Source organism: Rhineura floridana, chromosome 1 (assembly GCF_030035675.1).
Source record: "Rhineura floridana isolate rRhiFlo1 chromosome 1, rRhiFlo1.hap2, whole genome shotgun sequence".
NCBI classification, from domain to species: Eukaryota; Metazoa; Chordata; class Lepidosauria; order Squamata; family Rhineuridae; genus Rhineura; species Rhineura floridana.
Window position 1 is genome coordinate 5,703,967 of NC_084480.1, and position 20,656 is coordinate 5,724,622.

General features: G+C 46.0%; 1 protein-coding gene across 47 annotated transcripts in view; it reads right to left on the bottom strand.

Annotated features, from left to right (window-relative positions):
* The window catches only part of CELF4 (CUGBP Elav-like family member 4), a 1,013,450-nt gene that overhangs the window by 13,814 nt on the left and 978,980 nt on the right, over positions 1-20,656 (bottom strand). For 20 of the 47 annotated variants that reach the window (XM_061607394.1, XM_061607361.1, XM_061607369.1 and 17 more), the window contains one exon: positions 14,882-14,965. The exons of 19 other annotated variants lie outside the window; for them this stretch is intronic. In XM_061607394.1, coding sequence (XP_061463378.1) covers positions 14,882-14,965 — 84 coding nt within the window. Of the gene's footprint in view, positions 1-14,821; positions 14,966-20,656 lie in introns of all 47 variants that reach the window. 8 more of the 47 variants (XM_061607397.1, XM_061607399.1, XM_061607359.1 and 5 more) reach the window with 1 other exon arrangement.

A 20,656-nucleotide genomic window follows, 5' to 3' on the forward strand; every position in this document is an offset into this window, starting at 1 on the left:
ATTACAGTGTTGTTAAGCAAGTGTTTCTGAGTCCAGAACTATAAGTTTTGTAAGGTTTTGTTTTGAAATGAGCTTATGGGAAGCATCAGAATGGCATGGGGCTATTTTCAAATTAACATTGCAGAATGCGAAAAATCCATGCTGGCTATAGTATACAGCCTCTCTCATGGCTGTATAATGAAGCCACTGGAAGTGGTCATTTGGAGTTTGGGGGCAAGATGTTATCAGTATGCTGATGACACTGAGCTCTACTTCTTCATAACATCCAAATTAGGAGAAGTTGTGTGGGCCTTGGACCACTGCCTGGACGCAGTGATGGGATTCATGAAGGAAAATAAGCTGACCTTGAATCTTGGCAAGATGGAGGCTCTGTGGGCGAGTGGTTCCCGTGCCCAAGAAAGTGGTCAATTGCCTGTCCTGGATGGGGTTGCACTTGCCCTGAAGGAGCAGCTATGCAGTGCGGGGGTGCTTCTCGATCCAGCTGTGTCACTGGAGGCCAGGTGGTCTAAATGGTTAGAGGTGCCTTTTATCAGGTGCACCTGGTGAGACAACTACATTCCTGGACAAGAGGAGCTTGGCTACAGTAGTTAAGGCACTGAGGACTTCAAGAGTGGAACTATGTGCTTCCTTGTACTTGACTTGGAAACTGCAATTAGTGCAGAACACTGCAGCCAGGTTGCTGACAGGAGTGAGACCCTGTCTGCTATAACACCTCTGCTCAGAGATCTGCACTGGTTTCCAATTTGTTACAGGGCCAAGTTCAAGGTGTTGTTGTTGTTATGTGCCTTTAAGTCAATTACAACGTATGGCGACCCTATGAATCAGTGACCTCCAAGAGCATCTGTCATGAACCACCCTGTTCAGATCTTGTACGTTCAGGTCTGTGGCTTCCTTCATGGAATCAATCCATCTCTTGTTTGGCCTTCCTCTATTTCTACTCCCTTCTGTTTTCCCCAGAATTGTTGTCTTTTCTAGTGAATCATGTCTTCTCATGGTGTGTCCAAAGTATGAAAACCTCAGTGTTTCATCATTTTAGCTTCTAGTGATAGTTCTGGTTTAATTTGTTCTAACACCCCATTATTTGTCTTTTTCACAGTCCATGGTATGCACAAAGCTCTCCTGCAACACCACATTTCAAAGGAGTTGTTTTTTCTCTTATCCGCTTTTCTCACTGTCCAGCTTTTACATCCATACATAGAGATTGGGAATGCCCCATGTTACTACTGGTATATAAAGCCCTTAACAGCTTGGGACCAGTTTACTTGCGGAACTGCCTTACCCCTTAGGTGCCCACTTGAGCACTTCACTCTGTGGAACAGGCACTGTTACAGGAACCACATACTCATTCTGTAAGAAATCATTCTTTTAGTGTGGCAGTATCTACTCTTTGGAACTCCCTGCTTATTGACATCAGGCAGGTGCCTTCGCTGTATTCCTTTCGGCGCCTGCTTAAAACTTGTCTGTTTAAGCAAGCCTATCCAGACGCATACATGCTGATGTGTTTTAATCTTTTTGGTTAGTAGCTGTTTTAATTGTTTTAAATATGTTGTAATTACTTGTTTTTAACTCTTTTACTGACAATTTTAATGTTTTTTGTAAACCACTTAGAGGTCTTTACATTCAAGTGGTATATTTTGTTGTCATGTGCCTTCAAGTTGGTTTTGTCAAATGAATAAATAAAATAAAATAGAAAGTTCATGGACTAAAAAACAAAAACAATGATAGTGGATACTGCTCATATTCAGTTGTGTGATTTCTGTTCCTGACCTCGGGAGAACATGCAAATGGTGGCAATTCCTGCTCCCTTTCCAACAGATTTTTCCAACATCTCTAGCAGTAGTGCTGTGGCAAATTCAGAAGTGCAGGGTCCCTCCATGTCAGTCACAGCCATGTCTCCCCTTGTTTGCTGCTGGGTTAAAAAGGAGATCCTTTTAAAACCTTTTTGCACAACAACAGATATCCCTAGCAGCCAATCAACATGAAAGGAGAGAGTGTTAGACTTCTCAGTAGCTGACTCACTTCCTTTGACTCTGATTGGCTCCAATCAGCAGGAAAGGACAAGGAAGCATGTTAGAAGACTCTTCTCATGGCTAACACACTCCCCTTTTGTGCTGATTATCTCATAGGATGCTGGAGACATAGGGACCCTACTGGGACCATCTAAAGACCCAAAGACACTGGACGACTACACCCCTGATCTCTAGTAAAAATACGAGGCAACTCAGTCGTAACAGTAGACTCATTGAAATCAATGGACAAGTTACTTTGGTCCACTGATTTCAATGGACTGACTCTGAGTATGACTAACATTGGACATCAACTACTATAAGGTTTAGCCAAAGACTCTTCCTGACGTTGTTATTGGTGCAGAGATCTCAGGATTTAACCTTGTGCATGGCTGACAGGTTTGAGCTGCATGCACTGTCAACTTTCATAATTCTTCTGTAGTTCCTTCTTACAAATAAATGATCTTCTATGTGGAAAAATTGTGATTCAAGCAGTGGAAATGCAAAGTTAGTTTTCATTGATTTGTCACATAATTTCTCCATGTAGGAGTTCATTTATAAGCAAGAGTAATTGCAGAATAATTGTCCAGGAAAAAAAAAATCATCTTGTGGCAGGGTGGATAAAAATCGATGATTAAAAAAATAAAATAAAATAAAATTGGAGTTTGTGAATTTAAATTGGATTTTCTTTTAAAAAAAATCTAATTATAGTAAGCACCCCCTTTTAAATAAAACTGTATTTAAAATGAAGTCTGACTTTAATACAGACAAGCAAGTTAAAGCCCACACTTATGCTCTCTTGTAACTGAACCATGACTGTCTATCAAACATGTTGAATTAACATGCTGTTTTTCTATTCTATTCTATTCATGTATTCAGTTTATTTATTGTGGGCTTCCTGCCTGACCTAGGGACTAGCAAGTCATCACAGGGACTAGGGCTGCATACACACCATTAGGGTTGCCAGGCTCAGGGCCTGAGACCGATCCTGTATCTTTAGGAGAAGAGAAAGTCCGCCAAGTGCAGGTGTTCTTGCAACACTGTAATGGGAAAAACCACAAGGTGGAATTCTCCCTTCCCCCTGCACAACTTTTAAGGATACAGAAAACCTCTTGGTTGCCAGGCCCAGCCTCCCAGAGGTCTTTTGTATCTTTAAAAGTTGTGCAGGGGGAAGGGAGAATTCCACCTTGTGGTTTCTCCCATTACAGTGTTGCAAGAACACATGCACTTGGCTGACTTTCTCTTCTCCTAAAGATACAGGGTTAGTCTCAGGCCCTGAACCTGGCAACCCTACAACACCATACATTTAAATCACATGACTTCTCCCAAAGAATCCTGGGAACTGTAGCTTACCCCTCACAGAGCTACAGTTTCTAGCACCCTTAACAAACTACAGTTCCCAGGATTCATTGGGGGAAATCATGTGATTTAAATGCAGATGCCTAAAAAGGATTAGGAAAATCCATGGAGGATAAGGCTGCCTCAAAATTCCTAATGACTACCAGAAAATTGACATAGATACTAAATAGCATTAGGGATAAGATGGCATCCTGCGGCATCCTATAGCTCAACTGCCAGGGGACTGATAGATCACCCAAAGATAATGCTACTCTCTGGGCTCGGTCCTGCAGGTAGGACTGGAACTATTGTAACACAGTGCCCCCAATTCCAATTCCACAGAGCTGGTCCAGGAGGATATCATGGTCAATTATATCAAAAGCGACAGAGACTGAGATGCAGAGCAAGGTTACACTGCCCCACCCCACTTTCTGTAAAAGTTACCCAAGAAAACTCAGATATGCTGAGATTTAGCAACAAGCATTATAGCCCCTCTCTGGTCTGTTGAGATACCAACATTTATTTTGTAATGTATTGTTTGTTTTTTCACTGTCTAGGCCCCCTGAGACCTGGGCCCTCCAGAGGTTCAGGCCCCGGGGATTTTGCCCCCTGCCCCCCTCTCCTCAGTCCTGAACGCCAGTTGCTGGAAACTGCAGGAGGGGAGAGAGCTCTTGCACTCAGGTCCTGCTGGTGGGCTTCCCAGAAAAGGCATCTGGTTGGCCACTGTGAGAACAGGTTGCTGGACTAGATGGGCCCCCTTTGGCCTGAGCCAGCAAGGGTCTTCTTATGTCTTTATGCCATCCTGTATCTCTACAGGATCATCCACAGAGATAATATGGATGATTTTGCGCTGCTTTTAAAAATGCCCTCTATTGGAGCTCTCTGCTGCATTCACTTCTTAAATTATGAATATGTCTAACCTTACCAACCAGACAGCATGAACATTTCCTTTCCACCTTGGACTCTTTTTTGCCCCCAGACTGCTATCCCTTGCTTCCAAGAAGCTCTGGGCACATTTCAAGTCAGCCCTATGCGTATTTACTCAGAAGTGACCCTTTGTTCAGAGGGACTTAATTCCAAATAAGTGTGCATAGGATCGCAGCTTTAGCCTTCACGTGTGCTCTCACTTTGCAGAGAGTGAAACAAAACAAAGCTCTCATTTCTGAGCAGAGATAATTCTGCAGTGCACGTGGGCTGCAACAACCAAAGGTTTTGGACGATGCTCTTAAGATGTATAAAAGGCTCGCTTTGCTGGAAAGCTGGGGTCCCTCAGGGACGGGGACTCTTTGTGCCTACATGGGGGTAGAGAGAGCACCATAGTCAGGGGGTTGGACTTGATGGCCTTATAGGCCCCTTCCAACTCTACTATTCTATGATTCTGATAGGCATTGCCGACCCACATTTGCTTTGCCTTGTTGTCTCTCCCAGCAGCCAATATGGTTTCAGCTTGGGGGCAGGAGCAACACTGGCTCAGGGAGACCAGGGAGGGAACTTCATTCTCCTGGTCAGCTCATGGGGGATATAGGGGCAAGCTCTTCCCACAGGCCCAGCCAGTTTGTTTTTCCCCAACCTATACATCCACCCCCTTGCCCTGTTCTCTTGGAATTAATATGTAGAGATTTTCTTTGAAATACAAAGCGGTATATAAATGGACATAAATAATTAACTTACTTGTTGCAGTGAGGCTTTTGGCATGTTGCTATGGACTCATAGTTAGCCCCTGGTTGATCAGGATCAGGAACCTATCCAGGGTTAAACTGGCTATTCTTGGATTTTATTTTCTTTTGCCTTCTTCCTAGTGGTCTTCCACAAGCATGTTTGACCTTTATTTCCCTCTCTGGGAAATTCCAGATTTCATCACAATTGTTGCTATATCAGTCTCTTCACACTGGGGCATCATCAGGATATCAGTGGGGGGGAAACCCAATTGCACACTCAGGGTGAGGCCCCTTTAACAGACGTTAGGCCTACAGGCGATGAGCCAGGCCAACCCAAGTTCTAGCGGTATGGCTCACACCTGGGTTGCCAAGAAACAGTTGTCGGAATGGCAGGAGATGCTGTTACCATCTACCTTCCGCAGTGGGCTGGGCCAAGAATTTCTGGCATCCCACAAATTGACAGAAAAAGGATTCTTACCCGGCTGCCATGCCTTGCCACTGTGAAGTTGTATCCAATAAAAGTGGTGGCCTCCATGGCCTGTTTCATACCCCAATCTTGCATCTGGACTCTTTCTTCACTTCCACCCCAACTGTGCATGGTTCTGCTCCCACTATGAGCACAACCAGTGCTTTAATTGCTAGTGTATAACATGCCTGCTTTTTCCAGAAGTAGATAATGTACAAATGGGGGAAAAAAATCTTTTCTTTTTCTCTGTGATTTACAAAGTGCTAGAGGCATTCAGATGAAGATTTCTCTATATATTTCAAATAAGTATTAGCATTCCTTGCAGCTCCCATCCATGTACTCCCTCCTGTCTGTTCATTTTCCCAACCTAGTTTTCCATTTTCTTTCAGGCTCTTTCCCTTGGGGTGTAGTCATCCAGGGTCTCAGGGGGGGTCTTCCATTACTTTTTCTGGAGCAGGTCCCCATGTCTCCAGTGTCCTATGGGCCAATCAGCATGAAAGGGGAGTGTGTTAGCCACTGAGAAGAATCTTCTAATATGCTTCCTTGTCCTTTCCTGCTGATTAGAGGCAGGGCTGGCTCCAGACATACCAGGGCCCTTGGGCACCAGCTTGCCCCAGTGCACGTGCACTCATACACACACATGCGCACATGCGCATGCACGCACACACACACATGTGTGCACGAACGCGCCTACCTGTCTCTCACTACTCTGCCGTGGATCGTGGAAAAGGAGCGCTGCTCCTCCCCAGGGCTGGTCCCAAAGGGTGTCCAGGTCAGGCCCTGGCCAACGGCCCATGGAGCCACAGAGGCCCCTGAGGGGCCTCTCAATAGGATGGGGGAGGAGTAGCACTCCTTTTCCGTGATCCACGGCAGAGTAGCTGCAGCAGATCATAGAGAGGGAGCTTCTTCCGCCCGCCTGTCTCTCCTATCTTTTGAGGCTGTGCGGGCTGTGCGAGCAGGACTGCCATTAGCCAAGATGGCGGATGAGGTTTCCCTAAGGGGCTGAAGCCTACAGTGCCAACTTGATTGATGGCAGCTATGCACGCATGTAGCAGCCCACGCAGCTGCAAAAGACAAGAGAGACGGAGCCAGCAAACGGGTGGGCAGAAGAAGCTCACTCCCTGCGAGAGACAGGTAGGAGCGTGTGTGTGTGTGAGCATGCGTGCTTGTGCGCCGAGGCCTGGGGCAAGCTGGTGCCCAAGGGCCCTGGCATATCTGGAGCCAGCCCTGCCCCTCCCTCATCTTATTGAGAGGCCCCTCAGGGGCCTTGTGGCTCCAGGGGCCCTCGGCCAGGGCCTTACCTGGCTGCTCTTTAGGACCAGTCCTGATTAGAGCCAATCAGAGTGAAAGGAGGTGAGTGAGATGACTCTTCTCAGTAGCTAACACACTCTAACACACTCCCCTGTCATGCTGATTGGCTCCTAGGGATGTCTGTTGTTGAGAGAGAAAGCACATGGGGGAAGGACTGAGAAGTGTGGAGATCACAATGGAGAGTAAGCAAGTGGGGGGTGAGAGGGCATGGTGTGACTATCATGAAAGGACCCTGCACTTCTGGATTTGCCACTACACTACTGAAGAAGAGCCTGCTGGACCAGGCCAATGGACCATCTAGCTCAGCATCCTGTTCACATAGTGGCCAACCAGTTGCCTGTGGAAAACCCACAAGTAGGACCTCAGTGCAAGAGCACTGTCCCCTCCTGTGGTCTCCAGCAATCAGTATTCTTCGGCAGCCCTCCCTCTTAGAAGAAAATTATGCATGGCATTGAGAAAGTGGATAGAGAAAAGTTCTTCTCCCTCTCTCATAATACTAGAACTCGTGGACATTCAAAGAAGCTGAATGTTGGAAGATTCAGGACAGACAAAAGGAAGTACTTCTTTACTCAGCGCATAGTTGAACTATGGAATTTGCTCCCACAAGACGCAGTAATGGCCACCAGCTTGGATGGCTTTAAAAGAAGATTAGACAAATTCATGGAGGACAGGGCTATCAATGGCTACTAGCCATGATGGCTGTGCTCTGCCACCCTAGTCAGAGGCAGCATGCTTCTGAAAACCAGTTGCCGGAAGCCTCAGGAGGGGAGAGTGTTCTTGCACTCGGGTCCTGCTTGCGGGCTTCCCCCAGGCACCTGGTTGGCCACTGTGAGAACAGGATGCTGGACTAGATGGGCCACTGGCCTGATCCAGCAGGCTCTTCTTATGTTCTTATGTTCTTATACTGAACCTGACCATTGGCCCATCTAGCTAAGTGTTGGTCTACATTGACTGGTAGCAGCTCTCCAGGGTTTCAGGCAGGAGTCTCTCCCAGCCGTACCTGGAGATGCCATTTGGGATTGAACCTGGGACCTTCTGCACATAGAAGGCCGATGCTCTACCACTGAGCAACAGCACTTCCAACCCTCCAACTTCAAAACTCACAGGTCAAAAACAGCAAATAAAAATCCCTTCCTTAAGAAGCAGATGGATTGGTCTGAGAATCAAGCGAAATGTGCAGTTGAAGTATTATTTCACGATATTTCCCTCCCCTGCCAAAAAGAGAGAGGTGAAGATGACCCTTGCACCTCATGTGCAGAGTTTCGCTGCTGAGCTTGGTTGGGGAAAGGCAAGGCTGTCCCTTTAACTGAGGAACAAGAAAGCAGCTGTTCCTTCTGTGCAGACATGCTTGCTAGGTCTGAAAGTTTTGGTAAGTCGGCGCATAACTGACAGTTAGATTTATCTCCCCAATAAGCAATCAACATTATAATAAAGGAAAAATGCTTTCCGTGCACCTTTGAGAGCGCATCAGAAATTAATCTAAACATCAAATTAATTATAGTTTGTAAAATGAATAGTGGCTCACAGCCCTAATACTTCTCTGGCTCTTCCCCCCATCACCCTCCCCACAGGCTGCTGCCTCCCTCTGAAACCTCCCGATTCCCTGGACGCTGTTGCAGAATGCGGGTGGAGGACGACAAGACGTTTTATGGACCTCTGTTTTTCATTCATACTTCCCCATGAAACTGGAGCATTTCCCTTCCCATCACTGGCAGAGGGTGGCTCCATGCTAGTGGGGCCATGGAAGCTGCTCTGGGTTTTAATCCAAAATGTCAAGGAGCTATCCAAGGTGCTGAAGCCATATAACAGCTACCAAATAGAGCAAGATGCCCTGGCATGGATTAAACTTCATAGATAGGTCAAGAAAAGGCCAGTCAATTCAATCATTGCTGGGACTTGGATTTTAGTTATTTTTAAAAAGAACAAAGCTCCACATTTTTGTGGCCCACCTGGTCAAGGACCACTAGTGGACCTCCAACCCTCTCCGAAACTGCTTGTCCCATTCTCAGAAAAATCCGAACAGTTAAGAGGGGCTCCTTGGAAAGAGGAGGAAAAACAGCGGCAGATGGTGACTCCATGTCAGTGGGCCAGTGGAATCCACTCTGGGGTTTAGCCTGAACTATAAAGCAATTTAGTAGACTTTTGATTCTGGCCAAGTGACCTTAGACACCCCCTTTTTCCTTTCTCCAAGATATACATGTTGCGTTTAAGAAACTATACACCAGCGGTGGGGAATCTTAATTAATTAATTAATTGATTGATTTATATCCCACCCTTCCTCCCAGCAGGAGCCCAGGGCGGCAGCCTGAGGGCCATTTTCTCTGATGGACAACATTCTAGGGGCCACATACCAGTGGTAGGTGGGGTCAGAGGCAAAAGTAGGCAGAGCAATGGATGTAAATTTTACCTTTGTGTAGTAGTGTAGTGTCCACACACACTCAACATACTCTTCTCTATCCTCCTTATAGGCAAGCAAGAGGCATTATCAGAGTTACAAGACATATTCCAGCCAGGAAAAATACTTAGGAAGGGTGTGATGCAATAGAATCATAGAATCATAGAGTTGGAAGGGGCCTTGTAGGCCATCGAGTCCAACCCCCTGCTCACAGCAGGAAATCCACAGCTAGAGCATCTCCCGCAGATAGCTGTCCAGCCTCTGCTTGAAGACATCCAGCAAAGGGGATCCCACCACCTCCCTAGGCAGTTGGTTCCATTGCCGAACTGCCCTTACTGTCAAGAAGTTCCTTCTAATGTCCAATCTGAATCTACACTCCTGCAACTTAAAACCATTAGACCTAGTCCTACCCTCTGGGGCAGCAGTGAACAAATCTGTACCCTCCTCTATGTGACAGCCCTTCAGGTACTTAAAGAGTGCAATCATGTCACCCCTCAGCCTTCTCTTCACCAGACTGAACATGCCAAGTTCCTTCAACCTTTCCTCATAAGACTTGTTCTCCATACTGGCTATCATCCTCGTCGCCCTCTTCTGAACCCACTCTAACTTGTCTATATCTTTCTTAAAATGAGGTGCCCAGAACTGAACGCAGTATTCCAGATGAGGCCTGACTAATGCAGAATATAGTGGGACTATTACTTCCCTCGACCTGGAAACTATAGCTCTGTTTATGCAGCCCAAAACCACGTTTGCCTTTTTTGCCGCAGCATCACACTGCTGGGTCATGTTCAACTTGCGATCCACTACAATTCCATGGGTGAGGGGTGTGGTCTGGGGAGAGGGGGCATGGCTTGGGAGAGTACCATGGACCAGACAGAGGGGACTGGACATTTGGCTCCTGGCTTGAGGTTCCCCACGACCGCTGTGCCGACTGAATCTCCATTCAAGTTACGATGCCTTCTATCTACTGATTTCCTTTCAGCTTGGTGTGCATACAGGTACATATCTGAATGCCTATCCCTGTCCATATTCTAGTACAACTAGAGTTGGCCTGGGAGTTCGATTTGTTTCTTGTTTGACAGGTAGCATGCACTGGTGTTAATTTTTAATTTTTTAAAACTGATTTCGATATTCTCAGTACTTTACATTCAATAATATCCACACATTAATACTTTATATTAATGCAAACTGCTAGGCACTTGTTGTATTGCACACTCCCTTGATAAAAAGGGTTTTGCTCAAAATGTGTCCAGGTTGAAGGTGAAGACTGAGATGGGCTGTGGGCTTTGGTGAAACGTTTGCATTAAGTCACACCTCCCTGAGTGACTTGTCATGCATTCTCAGGCTACACCAAAACCATAAAACAGTGAGCCAACTGTTATGCATTTACCTAGAGACCATCTTGTTTTCTGCTGCTAATGTGGCAGTAAAAAAGGTAAAGGTGTCCCCACACTTGTAGTGCGAGTCGTTTCCGACTCTTAGGGTGACGTCTTGCGATGTTTACTAGGCAGACCGTATATATGGGGTGGGATTGCCAGTTCCTTCCCTGGCCTTTCTTTACCCCCCAGCATATGCCGGGTACTCGTTTTACCGACCACAGATGGATGGAAGGCTGAGTGGACCTCGACCCCTTTTACCGGAGATTCGACTTCCTCCTTCCATTGGAATCGAACTCCGGCTGTGAGCAGAGCTTTGGCTGCGTTACCACCGCTTACCTCTCTGCGCCACGGAGGGTCTTAATGTGGCAGTAGTCACCAGCATATCCATGGCTGAGAGTTGGGATGTAAGAATGAGGCCTGCTGGATCAGTCCAAAGGTCCATCTTGTCAGGCATCCTGTTCTCACAATGGCTAGCCAGATGCCCCAATGGGAAACCTGCAAGCAGGACATGAGCGCAGCAGCATTCTCCCTCAATTGCGAATCCCAGTAACTGGTATTCAGGAGCATCCTGCCTCCAACAGTGGGGGCAGCACATGTCCTACGTTTCCCTGAAGAAATGAAAAGCTTGATCCTATGCAGAGTTAGGCACGCCTGATCCAAACGGAATCAGTCCCAAATGAAGTGGAACCATTGCTTTTTCCCTGACCCAGAGCAGGACCAGGAGCTGTCCTCTTCAAGGAATGGGATATTAAGGCTGCTCCTGTGCAACAGGCTATAAAGACAGAGAATCTGGTGGAAGAACAGAGAGAAGGAAGCATTTTGTGCCTCCTCTTCCAAGGTGACTTGAGAAGCTAGAATCTGTCGGCATAGCATCCTTCCTTCTCCCAGGCCCGGTGCCTAAATCGAGAAGGCAGGACCAAGGTTCCTAGGGATAGCATCCGCCCGCCTGCCTCTCCCCATCTGGCCACCCCCTTCTCAGCCTCTCGGCACCTTCTGGACGCTTACCTGGGCGAGTTTGGAGACAGGGGTGGCTGCTGCTCGTTGGGACAGGTGGGGCAGAAGGCAGGGGGAGCCATGGTAAGCAGTGCCGGAGGCAGTGCCAGGCAGAGTCCACCCGCCTCTCTGCTGAGTTCCACAAGGGCAATGTTGAGACAGAGGAGAAGTTGACAGGCGGTGCCACCCCTTGGACTGGCTACAAGCAAGGAGGCAGGTGGGGGCAGGCTGAGAGCAGGCTGAGGTTGGTGGAGAGCTTTCCCATTCAGTCGAACGGACCAGCCTCCAGTGTTTAGAGGACCATTTGCCAAGTGGTAGCTTAACCATGATGTACGTGTCAACCATTTGGTAGGCTGGCTGTCCCAACTGTCCTGCCAAGGGTTGATGAGATGCAAGGAAGCAGGAGAATGCTACCCACCTTTCAGGGAGACATGGATGGATTGCCTTACCAAGTGGCTGCTTAACTTGCACACCATGATGACTTATTACTTGGTACATGGTTTTCTGCTTCTGCCCTTTATCGCCTTCACTTCAAGGATGAGCATGTGCCATTAGTGTGCCATTTAATGCTCCCTTCACTTTATAACATCTCCTTTTGTTCTCCTGAGCTGGGCTCTGCTCATTCCCACCATAAATGAAAGCAATCGGAGGGAGGGGAAAAAAGACAACTGTAGAATCAAGAAATTCAAAATGTCTGCTGGTTGACAGGCCTACATAGAGCAGTGGATCCAGCCGTAAACCAATGGGAAATTGGGGGAACGCCATAGCTCAGTGATAGAGCATCTGCTTTGCATGCAGAAGGTCCCAGGTTCAATCCCTCGCATCTCCAGGTATGTGCTGGGAAAGATCCCTGCCTGAAACCCTGGAGAGCCACTGCCAATCAGTGTAGGTAATACTGAGCTACATGGACCAATGGTCTGACTCAGGATAAGGAAATTTCTTATGAAACTGCTGGATTGTGGCCTAGCAAGGTTGCTTTCCTTTCCAGAACTGAGTATGGCAATTTGTTGATGCTATTACAATATTTTGCTTTAATCTCCGCATATTCTATGTTGTTATTGTTGTTATGTGACTTCAAGTCGACTATGACTTACGGCGACCCTATGAATCAGTGATCTCCAACAGCATCTGTCGTGAACCACCCTGTTCATATTCTATATTGTCACATTTTATACGAAGATGATTTGTAGCAGTAGGGGGTCTTGTTAATCAATTTTTTAAAAAAAATTACTCTCCCACCCACCCACCCAGTTGCGGTCAATGTTGTAAACTGTCAGTGCAAACACACCCTAAAATAACAGCTGAAAAGAGTCACACACCCTTCTTGTTTCAGGAGTGGTGGATTTTTTTAGACTCTTAAAAAAATGAAAGTTGCGAAAAAGTGGAGCACATGACCACAAAAAAGCGTGCTGAAATCTGGGCTGTGGGGATGTGAGTGGAGTTTAGGGCATCAGTATCATTGATGCATTGCTTACTGAAGTCTCAGGGTTTTTTTAAAAAAAATGATTTGATTTAATGCTTATATCCTGCTTTTGTATTACAACAATACTCAAAGCAGAAGTATTATATTTCAGCCAGTTTCAGCTTCTCACCTTTCAAATCTTAAGTTCATTTCTCTGTTTCCACACCAATTTGTGGTTTTTATACATATATAAAAGTACTCACCAAAATCTACCAGCATTTTAGTGTGCATTTCTCCTAGTACACAATTTCTGTATGCAATTTTGCCTAATATAATGCATTTTTGTGTGTCTTATTTTCACTAATATGCACTGGCGGCTGGTGGCTCCATGTCAGTGGGATGGTGGAATCCACTCTGGGGTTTAGTCCAAACTTTCAAGGAGAGGCCCAAGGTGATTCAGCACCTTAGACAGCTCCTTGAAAGTTTAGATTAAAACCGAGAGCAGAGTTCACTGCCCCGCTGACACAGAGCCACCAGCTGCCATTGCTAATATATGCAACTTATGTACACTTTTCACTAATGCATACATTTTTGTACACATTATTTGGTTGGAAAACTGCATTGCAAAATTCACAGGAGTGTGAATTTTGAAGGACAGCTGTGTTTCGGTTCACATACTGTTTTGGGAAATGCAAATTTGGTAGGTTCACATTAAGATGCAAACCAAACCAGGTTCTGCCCACCCATCCCTGGTGGGTGGACATGTCTGGGCACACATGTTGGTGTGGTTACCATGGCTCCTCAAATTCCATCATTGGTGGAAGGGTCAAATTCCCACCCATGGTAATAACTCAGGAATCTTGTGCAAATGTTGAACACTTTGCATCACCATCTATGAAGCAAACCCTGCCTGTGCAACCTTAATCCATATTACAGGCTCCTTTTCCACTCATATGACTTGTCATTTCCTGTTCCAGTCCACTGCTGTGGTTCAACCAGCTTTTCATCGTGTGGCCAGCCATCATTTCAACATGTCTCAGAGAAATCAGAAGACTGTCTTCACTACAGAATTTGGAGAGCTATTTGGCCATATCAGGAAGAGAAGGATGGTGGTGGTGGAGGGGCTTCTTTTGGGACAATGGCAGGGTCGAGAGATGTGAGCTGATGGCAGGAGGTGGATGGAGGAAGTTGGAAGAGCTCCCGCCACCCCACATAACAACAAAGCATCCAAGACAGTTAACAGCAGCACAAAAGGGAGGAGGAGTGAGGATGGGGGACAACCTACAGAGACTTCAAACACTGGGATCAACATGCTCCAACATGCACTTTTAAACCCCCGAAACCAAACTCTTCCATCTCTGGTAAAAGGAACAGACTCTCACTTTGCTGGATCTCAGTTCCTGTCGTCACCCAACCTACTCACCAGCTGAGAAGCAGCACCTTGCCAAATAGCTTCTGTTTCTCCACCCCACTCCATCCTTGATTTAACAGTAAGCTTTTCCATTCCCACCCGCTGCCCTCATCTGAGTGTGCTCTCCACTATTCCCTTCCCCCAAATGCCTAGCAATTTCCCATCCCATCCAACCAGGATTTGGGATTTTTGTCCCGAAAGATTCCTGGAGTCAGCAATCCCCTCTGTAGCCGGGCATACGGTTCTAGAGTATGAGACAGTGAGAAGGGAACAGGTGGAGGCAGGGGGAGGCAGCAGTGGGTAGAGGGAAAAAAAGGTAGATCAACAAAGGTAAATTGGGGGGGAATCAGCTAAGTAAATTTACAAAAATATAGCAGTTGAGGAAAAAAAACAGACGGTAAAAGTAGTTCAGAGAAAGTTCCTTTCCTGGATGAATCTAATTGTTTTGTTATCTTTACCCACCAAAGCATTTACTTTGGTTTGTCGCCCGATCCACAAACACTTTCGAGGAGATGACATTACCGAATGGCAGGAACATCTGCATCAGCTCTCCGTCCCCAAACTCCTGGGGCAGATGGTAGATAAACAGGTTACAGCCCTCTGGTCCTGCGGAGAAGATGGAGGAGAGACAGACAGACAGAGAGAGAGAGAGAGAGAGAGAGAGAGAGAGAGAGAGAGGAGATAGAAGTGAAGGACTAAGAATGCAGAAGCACAAAGAATGCAGTGTCATCCTATAGCTCACACACTGAATGTTTTCACCATGTATTAAATAAAACCCCTGCATGCAGAAAAATTAGCAGCTCACGGAGAAAGAGTTTTGGCCTAGCCATCTCCCTGGCATGCTGCTTCTCTATGTGCCGGGCACATCGTTGTTGTTGGGGGGCATTCAAATGATGCATCACCCCTAACTACAGCTTTAAGTGGTACAGACTAGGAGAAGCTAGTGATTTTTACTAATATATTTTTATGCTTTTGTGCACACGTTACTTGGCTGGAGAACGGCATTACAAAATGTGGAGAAGTGTGAATTTTGCAGGATGCCTGAGTTTCAATTGGTGCATTGTTCCAGAAAGTGCAAATCTGGCATGTGAACTGAATCAAAGTTCTTCCCCTATTCCTAGTTCTTCTGAAAGGAATACCCTTGATTACCTAGGATTTCCCATGTTGGAATGAATGAATGAATGAGTGAATGAATAAGGCTTTCCTAAATATTAGGTGTGGTGTAGTGGTTAAGGTGTTGGACTACGTCCTGGGAGACCAGGGTTCGAATCCCCACATAGCCATAAAGCTCACTGGTGACCTTGGGCCAGTCACTGCCTCTCAGCCTCATGAAAACCCTATTCATAGGGTCGTCAAAAGTCAGAATCAACTTGAAGGCAGTACATTTACATTTTATAATATGTACACAAATTTACCCACTTTAAATCAGTTAGTTTTGATTGCAGCATCTGATGCAGAGTTTTACATACGTACGTACATATTCAAACTCTATGTCCCCATGCTTCATAATGCCTTATCTGGAATCATGATGATGATCAAGAAGAGGAAGGGTTAAACCATTTCCCCTTTTTGGGCAGGAGGTGTTGGAGGAAGAGAAAGGAGGGAACAGGGATGTACCATGGAGAAGAGAAAGATCTTTAATGTTCTCGCTTTCTTCATCAGGGCATAATTATAGTGTCATAACACAGCAAATTACAACTTTGCCTTTCCTGTTAGAGAGAGGAGTTCACAAAGGTGCTCCCCCTTCCTTTTTATTGGCCATTACTCATTCCCTCGGCTGGCGGGGGTAGTTCCGCCGAGTCAGGATTCTGACAGATGCCCATTTAAAGCTCATTAAAATTCCCGGGCTTTGGCGTGATTGAAGGCACTTTCTCCCTCCACATTTTCTTCCTGGATTAATGGAAAATGAAGCCCTGATGAAGACTTGCTAAGCACAATTTTCCCCACTATGTTGCTAAAAGGAGCGGGTGACCTGTTACATTGCACAAGTCTCCTTGGGAACCATGAGCCTGTGGCAGAGTTGACGCCAACATGGGGGAGACAAGCTGGGTTCAGTGGGCTAGGCTAACAAACTAATTAGGCCCCAAGCCCCTGCTGCTCAGCCAAGTGGCTCAGAGAATCAGAACCCAAAGTTCAGTACCTCCAAGAGCCAAGATGAAAGCATCTACAGTATATAGGTCAGCTACTGGGCTGTGTTCCAGGTCTTCTTCTTAACATATAAAGCCCTGGTCAACTTGCAACCATGTTTATTATTGTTGTTGTTGTTGTTAGCTGCAGCAGCAGCAACAACAACAGCAGCAACATTTATTTCCCACCCTTTCTCCTGTAGGAGCCCAAGTTAACTGAAACACCAGCTGCCCTCTAAGATCAAGCTTAGATCAAGGTCCCTTGGATTTTCAAACTTGGCTGTGCTTGCCATTTTGGGCCTTTGAGATGGAGCATGAAATGTCAAGGTCAGAAAGAAATCTCATGGTGGTGGAGGCTTTACTTGTCACCAGTATTTCTCTGTATGCTGGGAAACTGGCCAATTGCCTGCCCTGGATTGGGTTGCGGTCCCCCTGAATATAGTCTGGGGGTGTTTCTGGATCTAGCTTTGTCACTGGAGGCCCAGGTAGCCTTAGTGGCTAGGAGTGCCTTTAACCAGCTTCCGTTCATATGACAGCTGTGGCCATTCCTGGACCAGGAGAGATTGACCAGGCACTGATGAATTCAAGATTGGATTACTGCAATGCACTTTTGGTGGGGCTTCCCTTGTGCTTGTTCCAGAAACTGCAGAATGCTGCAACCTAATTGCTAAAAGGAGTGAGACCCTGTCATGGTATACCCCTGCTCAGAGATTGGCTCTGTTTGCCAATGTTTTAACTAGACCAAATTCGAGCTGCCTATGGATATGGAAAGCCTGCAAGCAGGACATGAGTGTGAGAGCACTCTCCCCTCCAGCAGTTTCCACAAACTGGTATTCAGAAGCATACTGCCTCTGAGTGCAGTTTATATTAATTATTTCCTCTAGAGGCAGCTACTACAAAAAGTGAATCAACAAATGAAGCAGAACTTGGGCTCAAAGTAAAATCATATCTTCTATCTACGATTTGGGCAGCTGGTGACCCAAGGGTGTGTGTGTGCCTCTGGTCAGATAAATCCACTCTGAGTTTTAGCTGTCCAAGGTGCTGAAAATTCAGACAAAAACCTGGAGCAGATTCATTGCCCCAATGACATCATAACCAATAGTTTCCACTGGTTAGGTGCAGAATGAGATAAGCCTATCAGCCAAGAAGAATCAAGCTCAGCCAATGGGTGGAAGAAAAGCTCTAAGTGCTTCCAAACAACAAAGGGATCGAGGTATAGATGATGTAGCTATTGGGGATGAAGTCAATGGACTGAGAACTGAGGATCCTAAAGACGTCTGTAACCTCACTTGTAAATCCTCTTAAAATACAGATTTCTGTAAGCTCTTTGATAGGTGTGTGTGTGTGTGTGTGTGTGTGTGAGAGAGAGAGAGAGAGAGAGAGAGAGAGACTGCAGTTCCAAAGAACCAGCTTGCTCTTATCACTGAGCATGCCTTTACCCACACCACTGTGTTTTTCTATGGAGAAATACCTTCCATATAGGAAAACATGTGCCCTGTCCCCTGTGAAATGTGATGCATTTATTTTGCCATGTGAATCATATCTGAGGAGCTGAGAACCATGTCTGGGGGCCTACTCAGAGAGAAGCCCAGAAAGTGAAAAAGAGAAAAAGGGCTTTCTCAGTGGTGGCCCCCGAGTTATGAAATTCTCTCCCTGATGAGGTATGCCTGGCGCCAACATTATTATCTTTTCGGCGCCAGGTAAAAACCTTCCTCTTCTCCCAGGCATTTTAACATTTTAACATTTAACATTTATATTTAATATTTAACATCTTATATCTTAACATCTAATATTTCAACTAATTTAATACTTTTTAAATATTTAATATGTTAGTATTGAGTTTTGCAGTTGTTTATGTGCTTAATTATGTTTAGGTTTTTGGTGTAATTGTTTTATTTTTAAATTGTTCACATATGTTTTAATTGTATATTGGATGTTTATCTGTTGTGAACCGCCCAGAGAGCTTCGGCTATGGGGTGGTATAGAAATTTAATTAATAAATAATAAATAAATAAATATTGTTTATTATTTATGTGTTGTATAAAATTATGAAGAGTGATTTGAACTGGCTACTTAGTGCTCCGCAGGTAGGCCTACCGGTCATGTTATTTCTCTCTCTGTTAGTGCTGCCACTAGGTAAATGTGACCCTGGAACACAGGATGCTGCCTTATACTGAGTCAGATCCATTGGTCCATCTAGCTCAGTATTGTCTACACTGACTGGCAGCAGCTGTCCAGGGTTACGGGCAGGAGGTCTCTCCCAGCCCTACCTGGAGCTGCCATTGGGGATTTAACTTGGGACCTTCTGCGTCCTGTAGATGCTCTTCCACTGAGCTATGGCCCTTCCCTAAGGGCTGGCGATTATTGGTTTTATGGGTTCCCCATTTAGATGGCCAGGTGTATTGGTTCCTTTCTGAAGCACTCAGTTAGCATTCCTGTTCTCTCCCCGCATTGCATTTTCATGCTATACAACTGCATACAAACAAAATTCAAAGGGATCTTGATTGGATAGAGCACTGGGCTGAAAACAACAGAATGAAATTTAACAGGGAGAAGTGCAAAGTTCTACACCCAGGAAAAAGAAACCAAATGCACAGTTGTAAGATGGGGGATACTTGGCTCAGCAATACTGCATGTGAGAAGGATCTTGGGATTGTTGTTGATCGCAAGCAGAATATGAGCCAACAGTGTGATGTGGCTGCAAAAAAAGGCAAATGCTATTTTAGGCTGCATTAAGAACATAAGAAGAGCCTGCTGGATCAGGCCAGTGGCCCATCTAGTCCAGCATCCTGTTCTCACAGTGGCCAACCAGGTGCCCGGGGGAAGCCCGCAAGCAGGACCCGAGTGCAAGAACACTCTCCCCTCCTGAGGCTTCCGGCAACTGGTTTTCAGAAGCATGCTGCCTCTGACTAGGGTGGCAGAGCACAGCCATCCTGGCTAGTAGCCATTGATAGCCCTGTCCTCCATGAATTTGTCTAATCTTCTTTTAAAGCCGTCCAAGCTGGTGGCCATTACTACATCTTGTGGGAGCAAATTCCATAGTTTAACTATGCACTGAGTAAAGAAGTACTTCCTTTTGTCTGTCCTGAATCTTCCAACATTCAGCTTCTTGGAATGTCCACGAGTTCTAGTATTATGAGAGAGGGAGAAGAACTTTTCTCTATCCACTTTCTCAATGCCATGCATAATTTTATACACTTCTATCATGTCTCCTCTGACCCGCCTTTTCTCTAAACTAAAAAACCCCAAATGCTGCAACCTTTCCTCATAAGGGAGTCACTCCATCCCCTTGATCATTCTGGTTGCCCTCTTCTGAACCTTTTCCAACTCTATAATATCCTTTTTGAGATGAGGCGACCAGAACTGTACACAGTATTCCAAATGTGGCTGCACCATAGATTTATACAGAAGTATAGTTTCCAAATCATGTGAAATATTAGTTCTCCTCTATTCAGCATTGGTCAGGCCTCATCTTGAGTACTGTGTCCAGTTCTGGACGCCACACTGCAAGAAAGATGCAGGTTCAGAAGAGGCAACAAGGATGATCAGGGGCCTGGAAACAAAGACTTCTGAGGAGAGACCAGCAGAACTGGGGATGTTTAGCCTGGAGAAGAGAAGACTGAGGGAAGATAGGGTAGCACTCTTCAAGTTCTTGAAAGTTTGTCACACAGAGGAGGGCCAGGATCTCTTCTCAAACATCCCAGAGTGCAGAACATGGAATCATGGGCTCAAGTTGCAGGAAGCCAGATTTCGACTGGACATCAGGAAAAACTTCCGAACTGTTAGAGCCGTACGACAATGGAATCAATTACCTAGAGAGGTAGTGGGCTCTCCGACACTGGAGGCCTTCAAGAGGCAGCTGGACAGCCATCTGTCGGGAATGCTTTGATTTGGATCCCTGCATTGTGCAGGGGGTTGGACTCGATGGCCTTATAGGCCCCTTCCAACTCTACTATTCTATGATTCTATATCGATCAAGAGCCGCGGACCCTCAGGCTCGGAGGCCAAATGTGGCCCTCTGGACCTTTTATATGGCCCTAGGAACTCTACCAAGGCCACACCTCCTCTCCCCAGGCCACTCCCCTCACTGGCCCTGCTTCACAGCTCAAGAATTTTTGCCTGGATGGAATGTGTCCTTGAACTCAGATAATGCCCCCTGCTTGTCTGGATA